Here is a 20,889-nt window from a genome sequence, read left to right on the forward strand (position 1 = left end):
GGCATTTCCATACCTGGCGGAGGTATGAAAGATTTCACACCTAGATTTCATACCTCTGAAATCTAGGCAGAGCTCCCCAAACCTCAGTTCTCGACTTCTGTGTATCCACAGGCTCAACACCATGTGGAAACTGCCAAGACCTGGGGCTTACACCCTCTGAAGCCACAGCCAGAACTGTACCATGTGACTTTGAGCCACCGCTACAGCGGCTGGAATGCAAGGCACCAATTCCCTAGGCTGCACACAGCCGGGGGAGCCTGGGCCTAGCCTATGAACCATATTTTCCTCTTAGGTCTCTGGGCCTGTGTTGGGAGGACCTGCTGTGAAGGTCTCTGACATGCCCTGGAGATATTTGCCCCATTGTCTTGGTGATTAACATTCAGCTCCTTGTTACTTATGCAAATTTCTGCAGCAGGCCTGAATTTCTCCCCAGAAAATGGGTTTTGGTTTTCTATTAACTTCTGTGCATCCACAGGCTCAACACCATATGGAAACTGCCAAGATTTGGAGCTTACACCCTCTGAAGCCACAGCCAGAGCTGTATTTTGTGACTTTGGGCATCAAAGGCTGCATCATCAGGCTGCAAAATTTTCAAACTTTTATGCCCTGCTTCCTCTTGAATGCCTTGCCACTTAGAAATTTCTTCTGCCAGATACCCTAAATCATCTCTCTCATGTTTAAAGTTCCACAGATCTCTTGGGTAGGGACAAAATGCTGCCAGTCTCCTTGATAAAGCATAGCAAGAATCACCTTTATTCCCGTTCCCAATAAGTTCTTCCTCTCCATCTGAGACCACCTCAGCTTGGACTTCCTTGTCCGTTTCACCATCAGCATTTTGGTCAAAGCTATTCAACAAGTCTCTAGGAAGTTCCAAACTTTCCCACATTTTTCTTTCTTCTTCTGAACCCTCCAAACTATTTCACCCTCTCCCTGTTACTCAGCTTCAAAGTCGCTTCCACATTTTCAGGTATCTTTACAGCAGCACCTCACTCTCTGTGGTACCAATATACTGTATTAGTCCATTCTCACACTGCTAATAAAGACATACCTGAGACTGAGTATTTATAAATGAAAGAGGTTTAATTAACTCACAGTTCAGCATGGCTGGGGAGGCCACAAGAAACTTAAAATCATGGTGGGAGGGGAAGTAAACATGTCCTTCTTCACATGGCAGCAGGAAGGAGAAGAACGAGAGCAGTGCAAAAGGGGAAGCCCCTTAAAAAAACCCTCAGATCTCATGAGAACTTAATATCATAAAAATACCTTGGAAGAAACTGTCCCTGTGATTCAATCACCTCCTACTGGCTCCCTCCCGTGAACGTGGGGATTATGAGACCTACAATTCAAGATGTGATTTGGGTGGGGACAAAGCCAAATCATATCAGTGGCTATGGTTGAAGGGGAGGGCAATTTAGGATGATGTCATTTCTCATTAGTATAACTCTTAAATTCTCAAGCAGAAATAAATGTTAATTTTGTCTTTCATATCTAGGGAATTTTTTTTAATTAAATACATTCTTCTAGTAAGGTCAGGCTGACAAGTAACAATTTATCTTTGGCTCATGAATCATTTAAAGATAATCCACTTCCTAAATGCTAAACACAATCAGTATGCTATTTACTCTTCTAAAAAATCAAAATGCACAGATTAAGAGCTTGCTCTTTTTCTCTTTCTCAAAACTAGGATACAAAAATAAAAATAATTACCAATCTTTTGTAATAACTTGGAAACTGCTGATTAGTGTTTTCAAATATTTCAGGGAGGGAGGGAAGAAGAGAGAGAGAGAGAGCAAGAGAGAGAGCGCATTTTTTTGTTTGGGGTGTGTGTGTGTGTGTGTGTGTGTGTGTGTGTAGATCAGTGGTTCTCAAACAGGGATTGTGATTTTTGCCCTCTCCATCCTCCCCATCAAGAAATATTTCACAACAACTGGAACGATTTTGGCTCCTCCCAAGTGAGGGAAGGGGTAGAATCCAGAGTTGCAGCTAAACATCCTACAATACAAAGGACAGCACCTTACAACAAATAATTATCTAGCCCCAGTGTCAATAGTGCTGAGCTAGATGATTGACAGATAGATAGATGATAGATAGATAGATAGATAGATAGACAGATAGATGACAGACAGATAGACTTTTTTTTTCTAATAAAGACATTTAAAGGGTGCCCATTGAAGGGAAGACTGCATGTTACTCAAAACATGTTACCTTCTTTGTTTTGAGAACAGTCACTCAATTGCCTCATTCCATTAGGCAAATAAGTGTGGGGCATCTGTGCAGTGCTGAAAGGGATACAGACAAGCCAAGGGCCTATCCCTCTTGGAATATGGATAAGCATGTATGTTCTACTTTGTAGCAAGAAATAAGAGCAATGGTGGACAAGGGTTGTTAGGTCATATTGCTATTCTAAATCTGCTGAGGACCTTCGTACCTTAAAACCTTATGGTATTTGGTCAATTGGAATGGCTGGGATGCCTCAGGGAGGAAACATGGAACTTTCTGTTGTGAAGCCTCAACAGGTTGAGTATAAAAATATTTTCTTAGTGTTATCTTTGAATCCTGTTTTGCTTTTTTTATTAGAAGAGTCTCAGAAGTAATCTTCACATGATTATTATTATCACATTAGTGTAATAGACCCTATTAATACATTTGGTCTTAATTGTTCTTAGAACGATGGAGTGAGAGGTTAATTATTATGAGCATAATGTCTATGTTAATCTTGTGCTACCACTTGGTTTAATATTCCTGTCACCTTACAAGTGTATCTGAGAGTATTCATTACTTTCATTTGTAGTGTAGATTTTTCCTTCAGAATAATAATGTGCATAATAAATAGTTCATTTTATGTAGATAACATTTTATAAGTGTCTTTTAAAATGTAATACATGTCTATTAGGACTATAGGCATATAAAATACTTTCTTTTTTATTTTTTGGTTTTTCTTTTAGATAATTTTGTTTTGAAAATGTTGAATGCCTCTTTTGTAAATATTTAATTCATTTATTCATTCATTCAATCAATCACTCAGTAAGGATTTACTGATTTTTCTGAAAAGCATTTTGTTAGATCTTGAGAATATAAAAAAGAATAAGTGAAGTTTTCACTCTCAAATTACTCGATTTTAATTTTAGAGTATTTTCCCTTCTTGGATTAACAATTATTGATATGAGAACTGATTGGAAAGGAAGTCAATTCAATTGTATAACCACTTTCATTTCAAGTAAGATGTCACATGCTATACAGATTAATTTGAAACCATCAAACCTAGACCATTAAGCAATTTAATTTCCTAGTTGTAAAATCAATGTCCATTTCAAATTCAGCCAGCTAAACATTTTAACTATAAGTTTAGTATATTCAAATTGAAATATACACAGTTTCTAATTAGTTCTAATTACTGACAGACATGTAGTAGGTAGTGTTTCCTAACATTGTAGAATCGTCATGCCTCTTGAGGTGATATAATACCAACAGAGGAATTGCTTTCCTTTCACAGGTATGTTAAGAAACCAAATTCTTGGCCAAAGCAGGCGGATCACAAGGTCAAGAGTTCCAGACCAGCCTAGCTAACATGGTGAAACCCTGACTCTATTAAGAATACAAAAATTAGCCAGGCGTGGTGGCGTGTGCCTGTAATCCCAGCTACTCAGGAGGCGGAGGCAGGAGAATTGCTTGAACTCGGAAGGCAGAGGTTGCAGTGAGCCGAGATCATGCCACTGCACTCCAGCCTGGACGACAGAGCAAGACTCCATCATGAGGGAAAAAAAATTCTTTAGAGTTGCCAATGAGATCACCAATGGCAAGCTTTATATAATTCTGAATGTGTCACGTTACTTAAGTTGCTTGTATATAAACTTAATATGAACACAATCACTTTTGATTATTTTAAATGCTAACATTTCTTGGAAGAAAATGTTTATTTTAGCACTTAACCTTTCATTTTGCATTCCCTTTTAAATGCTATCCTAAAATTTTCAACCATTTGAATAAAATTAAGTTTCCATTTTAGTGAGAAAGTTCTTCAATAATTAACATAACATATTCTTCAACTATAAAATATTATGATATAAAGTTTGACTCAAAAGTTGAGTTAATGATTTTATCTATTTAAAATAACCACAGTAGTGATAACTCAGCTAAATCAACCCCCGTTTTCATATTTTTGACAGTTTACTACCTACATAAAATATGCACACAAATATAAAACATCCAGTAAACTTCATAGGCATCTGTTTAAAAACAGAAAATATTTTAAGATATTTGAGAGAGGAGGACTCATTTAAAACACTGATATTTTATTATCAATATTTTATTCAATACCTATGATGTACCAGATTTTTACCCAGGTTATTGTGAGCATGCAAATAATTTCATGCAACTCTGGAGAAAAAAATATTTGTGACTAAGTCTAAGTAGTTAGACAGCCTAGCGACCCTACTGAAACAGAACTTCTGATTTTTATGGCTGCACCAAACTGCATCTGCTTTATTTCACTGCAAACCCTGCGTGTTTTTAAGACAACAGATGTGGCTCACTCTAAGATTGCATTTCTTCCCGTGCTAATTTTCTCTCCTCTCCAACACCTGCCCACCGTTGAATCTGAAATCAAGTTTCATCCCTGCCTTTCATTCATTATTTAATATTTATTTATTAATCAACAAGTTATGCCCCAGTTACACGCTAGGTGCCAGGTGTGTATTCAACCGGGAAGAAGACAGAGAAATCCCTGAACACATGAAGCTTACAGTCTGGTTAGGAATATAGAAAATCAATGAGTAAAACAAGTAAATATAAAATGAAAGTAGGTGCTATAACAGATAACTTGAGAGGAAAAATTTTAGACAGAACAGTTAAGGAGGATTTACCTCTAGAGATGACTTTTAACCTAAAATTTGAAGAAGGAGGAGGAGGCCACACGGAACCAATGTGGGAACAGAAGAGAAAAATACTGAAAACGACACATTATTCCAGTTGGAAGAAGCAGTGAGATTAAGGGCTCTGGGGTAAAAAGCATTTCAGAGAGTCCTAGAAGTAATGGAATGTCAAAGTGAATGCAGCGTGTGAGAGGGAGGAAGTCAGGTATTGGGTGAGGTCGAGGAACACAGGCAGGAACACAACCATGCAGGGTCTTGTTGGCAATGACAAGAAGTCTGGATTTTATTTTCAGAGTACAAGTAAGCTAATGAAGAACCTTCAAACAGGGAAGTGATTTGACGTAATATGTTTTTTTAAAAAACACCCTGGCCATAGTGGCTACAATGTTGAGAAGCAGGCAAGAGAGAACTGCCAGAGCCCAAATAAAAAAAATGATGGAAGCAGCCAGGTGTGGTGGCTCACGCCTGTAATCCCAGCACTTTGGGAGGCCAAGACGGGAGGATCACCCAAGGTCAGGAGTTTGAGACCAGACTGGCCCACATGGCAAAACCCCGTCTCTACTAAAAATCCAAAATTAGCCGGGTGTGGTGGTGTCTGCCTGTAATACAAGCTACTTGAGAGGCTGAGGCAGGAGAATAGCTTGAACCTGGGAGTCAGAAGTTACAGTTAGCTGAGATCATGCCATTGCACTCCAGCCTGGGCAACAAGAGTAAAACTCCATTCCAGAAAAAAAAAAAAAAAAAAAAAAGGAAGCTTTGACAAGAATGGTTTCAGAGGTGACAGAGAAAAAATAAGTAGATGTAAGACGAAATGTTGAAAAGGACTTTCTGAAAACGCTTGAATATAAAGAGCGAACTGATGAGTAAAAAATGACTTTCATTATATAGGTAGACAATAGTGTTATTTGCTGAGACAGAAAAGGCCATGGACGGATGTGTGAATGGGGAAGGAAGGAAGGAATGGAAAGTAGAGAAGCGATGTTAGGAGTAGGAGACCAGGAATTGTATTTTGGATATGTTAAATTTAAGATACAGATGAGGCATACAAGAGAAAATATTAGGTAGGTGTTTAGATAGATGAGTCTAGAATTCATAAGAAAGTTCCATGCTGGAACAGGCATAAAAAGAGAAAAAATAATTGGTCACCGAGATAGGAGAAACACCAACAACTTACTCTTTTTGAAGCAGACATAGAAAATAACTTCAAGAAGATAGAGTGTATTCACTAAAATGCTTAGTACAATGGAGACAGAAAATTGGCTTTGTCAACATGAAGGTCGTATAGAGTGACCATTGTCTCACACTGCTTAGAATAGTTTCTGTTTGTACATGTTGTCCCAGAGTCATAACTAACAACACTTTTTTATTTTTAAATATTTATCAGTTTGAATGATAAAATTCTCTACTCACAGGTGACAGTAACAAAAGCTGTGTCAGTTGTGGGAACATGGATACCAGATTGGATAGGACTGAATAGTAAAGAACAAGTAACAAAATCAAAATCTCATGTGTGGCAAACTTTTGACATGTTGACTTTGAAGAGGAACAGAATCAAAGTAATATAAGATCTCGAGAGGTGCTGTGTTGCAGCTGAGAAATTTTAAAGCCTTTTTTTTCTTTTTTTTGGAAATGGTTCAGCAGAGAGAAAAAGATGGATAATACAAGAAAATAAAGGTGATCCTGAAGAAGAGAAGTCCTTGAAAATGTGAAAAAGGATGGAGTCTAGCGGTTGGCAAAGGGGTTGGCTTTGGACAGAATTGGGTCAAGTCCTCCCAGTGGCAAGAGGGATAAACTATTTCTCTTAAACCCTGTCCTTCAGATATGTGACCATTCTGTTCTAAACTTCTTCTATAAGCAACTTATCATGCCATGATTATCCACAGTTTTCAAATGGAAGTCTCCAGCTATGCCGAACTCTGACTTTTTAAGAATTATTCTGTTTCTGGTAATTACAGAATCACTATTTCTAGTTATTTTTTAGTCAATTATATATGAGAACCATTTTGCATAATATTATTGCATTGTTTCAAATGATATGAAAATCTTGCAAAGCCTTTTCTAAAAAAAAACTAGATCATTGTTTCTCAGCTTTTTGTCTATCAAGTGAAAAATAACTAGATCAATTTTTCTTTTAGCTTAAATTTGGGCAAATTTCATTAGCACTGTGTTTTATTGCAGTTAGCATGATAATTAGTCATTAATGGTTAGTTCCCTTAAAAAATAAATACATCTGACAGGATTATCTAGGAATTTACATTTCAGTGGTTCCTAGAAGTATTCTGCTAGAGAATCTGTGGATATGGACTTAATGTATTCATTTTTATTGACATGCAGTGATCAATGAGGCTTTAACAATTAAAGCAACCTACAAGGTCATAACAGAGAGTACACCAAAGCAGCAGGTAACCAACAACTATAGAGAATGTCAACTTGGGGAGAGACTGATGTATATAAGCTAAATGATATACAGACTGCATTATTCCATGTAGGCTCTAGTCAATTAACTGTGAAGACCCTTTTGGAAGTGTTCCATACTTCCTAATTAGAATGCTTTGAAACTTAACTTTCCTATTGTTGTACTGATTTAACTTGAAGCTTGCTACCTTCAATATGCTCTCATTATATATTTTAAAAGGCCATATAACAAAAAGATATTTGAGTATCCTTTTTGAGAAGATTTGATGTAAACAAAAATATATTAGGTATTGTAACCCTGATAATATACAACTGAAGGAAGCAAATATAGGCTTGACTTTTGATTCTGAAGTCATCTAAATGAACATAGAATGAGAAAGCACATGAAAGCAACTATTATGTATACTTCAGAATTCCTTTTCACAAAATAACTTTTCATTAATAGAAAAAACTTAAGTAACACTTAATGAAGTAGGATATGTTCTTTTCAAACTGAAAGGAATTTGATAGTATTTGTAAAATGACTTGAATTAAGTATTAATTTTCTGAAATAATGATTATTCTAAATGTTTCTCAAAAGTGAGTTTACCTCCCATAACACAACTGACTTTCAACCTTTGAATTTTCTGACATCTATTGATTCAGTAAACTAATTACACTGTGGTGATCTACAAGAAACATTTTAAAGACTTAAATTCAAAGTATTATGTATCTAGCATTTCAAAATGCACTCAACTGGATCATAATACAAGTTAATGAGAATTAAAATTTATCATTCAACAATTGCCTTCAATATTGCAAGTTTCTCTTAATAAGATAACCATAGTCTTTATTTTTATATTTACACTGAAATATCTCACAGGAAGGTTTTCTAAAAATGTGGTTAATATAACCTTGTTTTATTTTTTAGCAAGGATATTTTTTCATCTCTGTTTTCTTATATGAAATACTAAAATTATAAACTATCCACTTTCAGTTTGTTTTCAAAATGTTTGTATTAGCATAGGAGACAGTTGACCTCTTGGCAAAGATAAGAGAAAAATGAGGCAAGCTAGAATTACAGCTGAGTCAAGTGAATCATATGCAGCAGAAAGATTTAAGTAGAAATTTTAACTGTAGGTCATTTATACTAGAACCTCTCTTATCAGGTCAGAGTAAAAAATATCATCAAAAACAAGATGTATTTCAGGTAAAATTAAAGGACACGAGTAATCAGTGGATACCTGTTGAAGCCTATACTATGATATGCTAATCTTTGTTTCCATAAGTTGTTGAGCGTCTAAGGGGCATACATTTGTATGGCTCAGTAAATATCACTAAATTGCCATTATCCAGTTCTTACTAAAAGCATGCATTTGGCAGAAATAAGCCAATTATACTTTATGATATTGTCTATTTCTAGCCTATATTATTATCTTGTTTTAAAAAGTGCTTTCAAAATATATTTTGAAATTATTTTTGCTGAAAGAATAAGACTCAGGCCTTTGACTTGTGTATACTTTGAATTTTTATATCCCAGATATATGATAAAATGCCTGGGTAAAATAGCTTCCCAGTAATTCCACATAAATGCAGCTGCTATGTGCTTCTTTTGGTAACATCTGCCCTTTTTGATCAAAATCCAACCAAAAATATTCTCAAAACTCTTGAGGTCCAGACGACTTATAGACTGACATCAGCTACATAATTTCAGCTGAACTTCCATAGAATAATAACAAATATCTTTTTCAAGAGAAAAAAACCCCAAAACTCTGATGTTAAATGGATGTATCAAGTAAAACCAAAATTACTCTATGCTCCTCTGATTTGACTAACAGTATTAATAATAGCAGTATATTTTGTTAGATTAATTTCAGTAATTTTATAATAGGTAATATGTTTTCAAGTAAAATGATGGGAAATGTCCTACTTTTTAAATTATTTTGTGTTTAAAAATAGCCCCTAAAAGGTGATTGGTAACCAATTTATCAGAGCACTGGAATAAATGGAATTAAAAATTACAGGCCAGGTGCAGTGGCTCAGGCCTGTCTGTAATCCCAGAACTTTGGGAGGCCAAGGCAGGTGGATCAGTTGAGGTCAGGAGTTCGAGACCAGGCTGGCCAACATGGTGAAACTCTATCTCTACTAAAAATACAAAAATTAGCTGGGCATGGTGGCATGCACCTGTAATCCCAGCTACTCGGGCGGCTGAGGAAGGAGAATCGCTTAAATCACAGAGATGGAGGTTGCAGTGAGCCAAGGTAGCATCACTGCACTCCAGCCTGGGTGATGGAGCAGGATTCTTTCTTGAGACACTGTCTCAAAGAAAAACTTAAACATGGTTAATTTCTATTCTAATTAACTGGCCTATGTAGTTTACATTTTAAGATCCTCTTTTCCCACGTTAAATGATGAAATTTCACTCCTACTCTATCTTTTGTGTTAAAGGAATATATACCACTTGGAAAGGAAGAGAAAAATAGGTTTATGATACAGGAACAATTCCTTGGATGAATAATTATCATTTAAAATGAAAATCAATTGTTCATTTTTTATTTTGTTCAAGTTAAAGTAAAATCAGTATTCCATGGTCATGTTTTTCTTGACACTACTGACAGGGGTTAATTAAAGGATTAATGGGATAATGTACACATTTCATTAGAAACAAATTTTTTATTTTTTGGAAAGTGGTTAAATAGCTAATTTTTGTTTGTTTGGTTCCACTTCACTGATTTTCCAGCACTCTGAGCCAAAGTGTTCCTGCTCTAATCGACACATGTCCTGTTCTTGGTTTCATTCTTAATGTCTTCCAAATGAAGTGCAAAACTTGGATGCTTACTCTAGTGATAATGTTTCCATTGTCTTTGTTCCAATTGTTACTAAAATTTGTGGTTTCTTTCAGACTGCTCTGTGTTTTGAATGCACAATTTGCTGCATTTTTATAATATTTTCTACCACTCAAACACATAAGAAGGTATATGATGTGATGATGAAACAGTTTTTCATTCCTAGGCATTATGCGCCAGTACACTGGGTGAATCCTGGAGTAGTTTAACAGATAGTAGAAAGAAGCAATTATTTAAAACATGTAATCTGACATGCTATGCATTTTGATGAAGTTATAATTATTTAATAGATAAATAGCGTATATATCAGTACATATTTTGTAAGCAATGCAATAAACCACTAAAAACCAAGATTAAAAGAAATATGAGCACTTTGGTTCAAATTCAACTACTAAGTGTTATAAATTGTGTTTACTGATTTTTTGTTTTTATCCTAAAGGTAGACAGTTATATTTTCCCTTATAGAAATAATTCTCATCTTGTTTATTCCACACTGTTTTAGCTGATGTACTCTTCCTCGTGGGTGCAAAGCTAGAAAACCTTTTCCAGCTTCCCTTGTCATGAAGTGTCTCCATGTGACTAATCTCTAGCCAACAGAATGCAGAAAGGGGTGGGATTTGCCACTTCTAGTCCTGCCCCATTAAACCTTTCACCAGTCCTTCACCATGCTGACTGGTGGAGAATTCATTTTCTCAGCAGAATATACATGGAACACTTCAACTATATAATTTGAGTAAGGTAAAATAAAGGAACTTTTCACAAAGATGTGGTCAGAGAGTAGAAAAGCCACAAAGGATTGTACAGAATGCCAGGACCACAACATAGTTACTCTGACACTATCTCTACATCTAAAGACTAGAGGAAAAGAGGAGTTATCAGAACAGAGTAGAGGGCCATTTGCCAGGAGCAAAGACTTTGACTTTAGGGAGAGAACCAACCCATGGGACACAACACAAGGTCAAAGGAATACACATTCAGGCTTTACCCTCTTGCCTCCCTATTTTTTTGATATGAAGAAAGAATCTGTTCTAGACCTTTCTCCTTGGCTTGAAGGTGGCTGTCTTCTGTCTTCATGGTGTCTATCTTCTATATGGGTCTCTCTCTATGCCCAAATTTTCTCTTTTTATAAAAACACCAATTATATTTTGTTAAGGCCCACCCTGATGAATTCATTTTAATGTGATTACCTCTGTAATGACTCTGTAGCTAAATAAGCACACATTCTGAGCTGCTGAGGGTTAACACTTCAATGCATAAATTTTGTGAAAACCCAATTTAATCCATAAAAGAGCCCACTAATTTAATCCACACAAGTAAATCTCAGAGGACCAGCGCAGAAAGAAACGGGAAATGAGCTGTAGAGCGGATCTGGGGAAGCCCAGACATTGAGAGTCTATTGGGTACTGTAGATTAGCCTACCCTATTAAGGACAGTGAGTACTCCTTTGATTATTTATCTGATCTCTTACTTAAATATCCTCCAGTAAGACTCTATTGCATACGATGTAGTTCACAGTTCTTACTGTGGCATTTGATGACCTATACAACCTGACTACCACTGCATTTTCATACCCGATTATCATTCCTTCCTACCTAAATGATCTCAAATTATTACCTTCCTCTCTTCTTTTGATACCAGTACTTAATTAAGGAACACCCTTCTCCTATTATCATCTAACAAATTAATATAATGACATTCAGGCTTTGTATCTGGTTCTATATCACTTGAGAAAATATCTGCCAGTGTGTGGATTTCATTGGTACATGTCAGTCTTCTAAAGTGTCATGTCATTTACTGTTTATATAAATCATATGCCCTTTTTCAAAATGCTTTGTAATTTATTGCATGTCTAATGCAATGATTTATTGTATCCAATGCATGTGGATGACTGTACATAAACATAGCTGGTAAATTATTATCTCAAGGATAATTAAAGATGTTCTCATTTGTTCTAGGTTATTTGGCTTTGCAGAGTTTGTAGAATAGGAACCACCTGCTGCCAAAGGGCCAAACCAATAACTTCTCCAGGAGACAGTTTTAGAACTGACAGAGTGTTTGTGAATTACTTACAAATTAAGATATTGACTCAAATTAGGACAATGTTGTCTTAAATCTAAGACAAGAAATAAAGTAATTTTTTAAAAATTAATGGCAGTATTTTTAATTGGTAGATACTTAGAAAAATCTAAAATCCCATAGTTTAGGAGGTCAGAAAAGCCTAACTTAACTCTCTTTTAATCCCAAATTCTACCCTTCTTCAAGGACAAGGTAGAATTTAAGCGGTGACTTTAAATGGAAAAAGGCCCATAATACACTTGTTATTAAAGGCAAACTCAATTATTATGTTAATATAATTATATTTTAGTATATAATTATAATGTAATATATATTATAGTGTAATATATGCAATGATTATAAGTAGTATATAGTATATTAATAACTTAATACAATACACATGCATAATTATAACTATACCAACAGACATGAATAAACTATAACATCAGACTCTCATATTTGCGCTTTACAGAAAATACATGTGCCACTATCTTCAGCTTCTCAGCAGCACCTTCTACCTTAATGTTCTACCTGGTGGTGTTCAACAGTGGAGTGACAAATGCTCACCCATTTGCATTTTGCTTCATGACATACTCTATGCTATTTTTCTGCCTTCTAACTTTACTGCTTTGTCCCATTTTGACTGTCCCTTTCATTAAAATATGAGCACCAGCTATAGTTAATTTCTCACTAAAATAATTTTTAGTATGTGTGATTTTAGTATCTTTATTATGCCAAACTGTATTTCACCTGATTTTAAGCACTCCATATTTTCCTTCCCGCTTTTGTTATTTTAAGCAATCACACATTTCTTTTTCACAACGGCCATCCTGCTCTGCAGAACAGCTTGTCTTTCCTTGTTCTCAAAAATAATGAGCCAGGTTACTTTTTCGTAGAGCATATTTGTTTCGCTTTTTCTGAGATAGATCATCATGGGCCTAGCACAATTTTGCTGTCCTTTTTCTTCCCAGTTCTATAAGAGTACGTAAGGCAAGATCTTTCTCCTATATTCATATTCAAGAAGAAAGCCATATTTCAACAATAAGAAAATAAAAGAGGGTAAAACTGGGGGTGAATTGTGTGCACACCATTTACTTTTACTTAGAAGAATATGTAAATGGTCAAAAAATTTTAGCTGCAACATTCATGAATTGTGTTCAACTCATAATTTGTGTTTTTGACTTTTTTTCCCCAGGACTATATTTTAAAGATACTGAAAAATAAAATTAATGGAACTTCACTTTTGTACTTTATAGATGATAATCATGGACAAAATATATTTCTATAAATTTTTTATTACTTCAAACAAACCAAAAACCTGAGAAGAAATATTTCTGAGTTTAGATTATTTAGATCAGATATAGACAGGATATCAACTAATTTTTGATAAAAATAAGAAGCAATGGTGTATGTAAATTGAAACAAAATTATAGTCATATAACATAAAAGAAAGTGATTTTTTGGTTAAGTATTCTTAAAAGTGACATTTTGTAATAAGGATAGTGAAAAATATGTATTCTTGGGATTTAAAAAATCTTGAACATCTAATGTTTCTTTTAAAGAAGACTAGTGTTTTGTTACTTTAAAAATACAGACTGTCCATGTTTAGTAGAAACAATGATCAGGTCAAGGGGCAGGAGATCTGGGTTCTAATCTTGCTCCCTTACTGACTAGCAATGTGATAGAGAAAGTTGTCCAGCTTCTATGAGTCTCAGCTTTCAAATATGCAAAATGACTGCTATGGGCTGAATTGTGTTTCACTCAAAATTCATATGTTGATGCCCTAGCCATCAGTACCTGAGAATGTGACTATATTTGGAAACAGGGTCTTCAAAGAAGTAATAAGCTAAAATGAGGTCATTAGGGTAGGCTTTCATCCAATGTGTCTGGTGATCTTATTACAAGAGGAAATTAGGAGATAGACACATACAAAGGGGAGATGATATGAAGACACAGAGAGAATACAGCCATCTACAAGCAAAAGGAGACCTCAGAAGAAATCAAACCTGTTGTCATTTTGATCTCAGAATTGTGAGACTAAATTGCAATTGTGAGATTAAATTGCCTGTAGAATAGTGAGAAAATTAATTTCTGTTGTTTGAGCCACCTTGTCTGCCACTTTGTTATGGCAGCCCAGCATCCTAGTAAAATAGGCATTATAAGTTTTATGATGATTAGATGTAGTTATGTGTGTGTAAAGCATATGGTACATGTTAATTGTTTAGTGTGTGTTAATTAATATTGTTGTTTCTTCTGCTAGTATTTTTACTGGACACATCATTTATAACTCTTATCTTTACCTGATCTTGAACATACAGCAGTTCTTTCCTGGTGGGGGAAAACAGGAATTCAATTCATATTACATTTCTCTAGCATGGTTCATGGGGCCTGTAGCGTCACACTTACAGATTTTGGAGTGAAAGCAGCCTTGAGATTGTGTCATTTTCTAGTTATGTCATTATCTGTACTTAATCTCCCTGTCTCTCAGTTTTGCATCTGAAAAGTGTAGATAATTATAATTGTTTATAGGAATACATTCATATATGTAATACAATTAGTACTTGATATAAATTCCTGTTGAAGAAACTATAATTATGATTTTTTAAAAATGTATTTTTTTACTCTTTTTCAACCATGCCTGAGGCCGGAACAGCTTCTGTGGGTTTTCCCTCTGTCTCTTCATGATACCAATCTGTCATTTTGCTTTATTCAGGAGCCCATCTATGTCCTTCATGATTTGATTCTTACTGCCACCCAAGGCTCATGCACTTGCTTCCCTACAGATGATGGTCATCCCTGCCCAGGGAAATTATTACCTCGACTGAGATGGCATTTTCCAAAGTGTACTGCCCCCAGCATTTGTTATTTAGGAGATTAAAATGATGAAGAAAGATATTAAATGTGTGTCTGTGTCATGGCACTTTTAAGTATAGTGACACTAAGCATTAAGAAAAAAAAGAAAAAAATATGATTTATTAAATAGCATCTCAGAGTTCTTAAAATGTTCATGTTCATTTTGAGTATTCTGGGTGGGAAGTAGATGTGATGTAGGCTTTCCTCAATTTATTTGATGATACATTATTTTTTGGTCAATCATTTGTAAGAATCTGTATTCTAGATAACAGAATTTGGGTAGTTCTGGCCTAAGGAAGATAGAACTTCCTTAAAACCTCTCATTTAACTTTTTTCCCAGTCTCTGTTTAGGACTTCTTCTTCTTCTTCTTCTTTTTCCCCTTTTTATTGGCTTTAAACAGACGTTTCCTTTTACTAAATAATCTATTGCCAGAAAATAATTTAATCTACATACCAGCTTATGGCTGTGGTATGTGTTTTCAGCATCACTCAAAGAAATAAAAAAGGTGGAGGGAGGTAAGACAGATAACAAAAAAGCATTACATCTATATTAAAAATTAAAATTTACTAAAAATCAAATGAGAAAGAGGAAAAGTTTACTTAGATTGGCAAACTGATTTATTTCAGATGTTCATGAGCATTTGGGGATAGGGTCACCTTCAAACATAGCTTTTGAAAATATTAATAATATATCTTAATTACTCAATCTGGATTGTGGTGGGCCATTTTAATTTCCTTCTTTATGCTTTTCTGGAAGTGCCACATTTTCTACACTGAATATAATTTACTTTGTTCATCAAAAGAAATTACCAGTTTAGTTGATTTGTTACAACAGCCATATGAGAAAAATATGAGGCTTTTATGGATCTTTTGTAAATCTCCTTATGAGAGTTCATTGATAATGTAATCCCTATAATATTCTTTTCTCAGTACATTTTTTAGAATATATAGAAAAGCTTGACAAACATTAATTCATACACATGCACATGTTAATACTAATCAGTATAACCTCAATTTTGAAATGACAAGGACAATATTATGAAGAATAGCCCTTGCTACTTAATGAGATTAAGTGGAAAAGAAATAATTATCTTACCTGATAAGCAGTGTATACTTTTGCCCGTTGTCCACTCTAACAGTAGTATTAATGCTTTTAAATTTTGCTTCACCAGGACAGTAAAAGTGGTACTGTTGGGGGAAAAAAGTTTGTCCTCAGTTTTTCAGCATGAAATTAATACCGTATATTTGCACTGGACTTTATAATTTATCAATATATTTTACATCACTTTGGAGAGACATGAAGTTTGAAACTTAAAGAGAAGTGATAACTGAAGGTTTACAACTGATATGTCCTAGATTTAATACATACAAATATATGAGTATTATATAGATATAAATACACATGCATACATGTGTACACATACATGTCTAGATTCTTTTCCAGTATTCTGAGGAACATGGTTGAGAAAAGCAACATCCTCTACTAGCAGAAAGCAAGTATTTTAGGAATTTTCCTTACATAACAGCAATTGAGCAAGGCAAAGAATGGTTAATAAAATCTAGAGGGCAATATTAATGTCACAGGAAGGCAAACTTCAAGATTGTGAAAACTGACCATTCATTCCAAGTTTTTTGAGATGTCAGGGTGTCTGGGTTCATTTGTAGAATTACTGCTAATGGCAACTAAGTTATGATCTAGAGAGGAAAAATCATGTCTATATCAGGTATGATTAACCAAGTATCCCCAGGAAATACATGGATGTGCTATAGTGGCTTATTAAGCTTCTTAGCAAGCATGTGCCTACATGTATATGGATTATATTGTGTCTATTCTTTCCCAGAGAGGGGCTTTAATATTTTTATTGTATCTAAAAGTGACCTATAACCCACATGTGTTAAGAAACTCACTTGCATTGTGTTTCATAACTTGTGCCCCTAGCTGTATTTAAGTTGATATACCCAAATCCTCTCACATATAGTCCAAAGATAAAGATAATGCTATATATTTTAACTTTTTATGATATTTGGCCATTGCAAAAGACTCCTTTCCTTTATAAGATTATTTATTGTCAGTTGACTTTAAAAACTCCAATAAGAAGCATTAGGAGGAATTATTGGAGACTTGTAGGATTGTAGGTGAAAATATTTTATGAAATAATGTATTATTAAGACTAATGGATAGCCACTACTTTCCCTATCAAATGGGAAAAAAATTAATTCACAATAGGTTAAACGAAGATATTTAGGAACCATAAAACTAACTAGTGAATAGAGGTATAGAATTTCTTTCCCTTTTGTTTTATGAAAAAGAAAGGATATATACTTACAAGTCTACAATAATTACTATTATTTACTTAATTGTAATAATTTGTCAATCTCCATCTTAAGAAAATTTAAGATCATTTACATTTCAGCTAGATGATCAGAGTTCAAATCCCAGCTCTGTTACTTGGAAGTTTTGAGACTTCACATGTGCTTTGTGCTAAAATCTACTCACTTGTAAAATGGGGTAATACAAATTTTTGTGTGATTTAAATTGGTAAATGAATGAATATTGTGAAGTAAATATTATAAATGGGCAAATAAGTCAATCAAAGTAGAACACACAGAATTATACCTGGGACATAATTATATATGAAGGCTATGAAGGCTAGCTTTTTTTTCCTTTTTTTTTTTGGCTCTATCTCCCAGGCTGGAGTGCCATGGTGCTATATGTATACATATTATATTACTTCAGAAACATGAGCATTCAAAGAAAATCAAACTAAGGGAATTTGCCTATTTAAATAATAAGGTATAACTCATCCTTTCATGGAAATTCACAACATGTACACTTAAATCACATCATAAAAGAAATGGTAGCCCAAATGCTGTTATTATGTTTCATATATTAGAATTATATAAGTTAATTACCTTATTGTGCTGAGTTATTGCAATGATGATTGGGATGAGTTCCCTAAACCAGGTATTCAGAGCAGGGATATGAGAAAATTTGTTAAGGTAGAATGATGTTGGGAAAAGAGCGTGCACTTTCAAATGAAGTTGGTTTCAAAATGTTATTAGCTGCATAACCTTGGACTTTTGAAAGGTTCTCATAACACTTACCAAGTGCAAAGTCAGCAATCTCAAACTTTTTGATCTCACAGTCTCTTTGCATTCTTAACATTTATTGAGAACCCCAAGGAGTTTTTGTTAACTCAGTTGTGTCTATCAATATTTACATTGCTAAAAATTACAACACACATTTTTAAAATACAATAATACATAATAAAATGATACATTAGCGATTAGAGCAAGGATATAATTGCATGTCATGTAGCCTCTGGAAAACTCTACTATACACTTATGAGAGTAAAAGTGAATAAGGCAAATAACACCCCTTGCCTACAGAAAACTTACAAAAACAGGTTTTCTCTTGAGGATCCTCTAAAAATATCTTGGGATTCCCTAGGGTTTCCCAGACTCTACCTGCCCTTAAGGTTATAAAAATGGTAACAATTATTATCATTGAGAAATTAAGAAATTGGGAAACTGGTCAATAAAGAAGTAGAAGAAAAGTTGAAAATAAGGAGAAAAAAAGACAATGAATGTTAATTCAAATCATGTACCATTTGAAATATTAATATCTAAATATATATAAACTGATCTATCAGTATGAATGTAAATTTTTCTCTGTATAGTATATGAGCTTCTTAACAACACTCTCTTGCCTTCTGAATGATATTCTAATTAGGTATATTTTCCAGAAAAAATAGAGACCTTTTGAGCAAAATACTCTGACAATTATATTTTTTAAATTTATAAATATGTGATTAATGAAATCCAGTTAGCTTATTTTTTGAATAAGTTGTTAACCACTTTATATTATTATTAAATCAGTTTTTTTGCTTAAAAATACTTGGTTGTTGTTGGTTCATATATATGTAGAAAGAAATTATAAAAGTAGAAGAAGAGACATCCTGGTGGTGAGTATAATATATAGAGTTAAGTTTAAATTTTATTTTGAAAATAACCAATGAAGCACATAATTAGAACAACTTTGTAATTTTTTAAAAATTAAATGAACTGAATAACTTACCTTTAAAGTACCATTTTCAATAAACAATTGAATAAAAAATCCATCTACTAAATTTGAGTCTTGCTTGACATACAGCAGAAGTCCATAGGAGCTGAAGGTCTGAAATTCTAGGGAGATGTTATTTTGTGGATTTAAAGCCACATTCTGAAATTCTAGATAAGAATCTCCATAATAACGAACACAACTGAAATCTGTGGAGTCAGAAAGAAAATACAATTTAGGTTGAAATAAATATTCAATACCTAGGTTTCACATTATTAACATAGCACATGTTTTCTCTAATGGCTCATACGTCTCTTTCCTGCCTCTTTCAAGCCCAGGCACTTCTTTCCTTTGGAATAGTCATAGCAGTTTTGTCATGATTTCTTTGTATTTGATGGCTTCATGATAAAATCTCATTGTAAGGCAAGGAAATCAAGATGATTACTCTTCAACACTGCTTTTACTTAGATTTTATGTTACAGGTTAACAGAAAAGGGCGCATTTTCTAAATATGTACTTATTTCTTCTTTATATAAGATATTGATACAAATTATGATTAATATTGTTAATAATTTAATTTGGGAGGTTTGTGAGGGAATGCCAGAGATTATTGAGAGGCATAGAAATTGTTAACCTTTTGTATTAACACTAAATTATATGAGTTTCTTAACAACTCTCACCTTCTGAATGATATTCTAATTAGCTGTAGATTTTCAGAAAAAAATGAAGACACTTTGAGCAAAATACTCCACAGTTAAATTTCTTAAATTTATAAATATGTGATTAATAAAACCAAGTTAGCTTATTTTTGAATAAGTTGTTAACTACTTTATATTATTATTAAATCATTTTTTTTGCTTGATAAATACTGGATTGATTGTTCTTGGCTAATGATTCCTGAAACAATGGATTTGAATATCGCCTTTCTTCCAGTTCCTTTCTTCTTTTGTTATTTTCATGACGTCCCCAACACAAGCTTTCTTTCTCTTTTAAAACTTTCGAATCATGTATTATTTATAACTACTAGAAAATATTATTTATAAAACCATGTGAGTTTTAGTTTGCTGTCTATCACAGGATAATATTCATTTTCGAATCTGTACTTTAAAACTTCAAGAAATTTTATATCCTATGTGTGCTGTCTTTATTTGGAATTTTTAATGATGCTTTAGAATTACTCATTTTGCTACATTTTCAAACTTGTAACAATTTCTAAAGAAATAACCAGCAAGCCCCAAATTAATTTTTTTCACTGGAAATAAGGAGGTTCAAAATAGTGCCAGGAAGCATTTGCACTTTATAGACATAAAAGCATGAGTATATGTGTGTGTGTTTGTGTGTGTGTTTAATCAAGGACTGACTTCATTAGTGAAGGACAAGTTAATGACTGAAAAAATAACAATGTCCTTTCAATTTTGACATTCTAATTTTTTCAGTTGTTAAATGATAGGGACGTATTTTTTTCCCCATGTAGCGTTTCAATGGTGATGTTAAAAGCATAATACAATAACATTTCAAACAACAAGAAATTGTTTTAAAGATTTCAGGCATTTATTTTAACAAATTGAGAATAAAGTCATGTATCAGTTTGATTTAAAATTCAAATTGTGAAAGAGCATAAAATGTTTCAAAAACAAACATTACAACAAGAATATACCCAATATTGATGAAATTAAAAAAAATTACATACGGGGGTCTTCAAAAAGTTCACATAAAATATGTATTATTTAAAAACTATGGATGAATTTCACTCATCATGACATGTCTGAACAGAATATATTTGAGTTACTAAGAAGGATAAGACATCTGT

At 33.8% G+C, this 20,889-nt stretch overlaps 1 protein-coding gene across 1 annotated transcript in view; it reads right to left on the minus strand.

Moving 5' to 3' along the window:
• Positions 1-20,889, minus strand: part of LOC100609532 (protein eyes shut homolog) — a 2,075,858-nt gene that overhangs the window by 693,058 nt on the left and 1,361,911 nt on the right. The window contains exons 29-30 of the mRNA XM_063813139.1: positions 19,098-19,288; positions 16,116-16,207 (exon numbers count right to left, since the gene is read on the minus strand). Of these exons, the coding sequence (XP_063669209.1) occupies positions 16,116-16,207; positions 19,098-19,288 (283 nt within the window). The remainder of the gene's footprint in view (positions 1-16,115; positions 16,208-19,097; positions 19,289-20,889) is intronic.

This window comes from Pan troglodytes, chromosome 5 (assembly GCF_028858775.2).
Source record: "Pan troglodytes isolate AG18354 chromosome 5, NHGRI_mPanTro3-v2.0_pri, whole genome shotgun sequence".
Classification (NCBI taxonomy): domain Eukaryota; kingdom Metazoa; phylum Chordata; class Mammalia; order Primates; family Hominidae; genus Pan; species Pan troglodytes.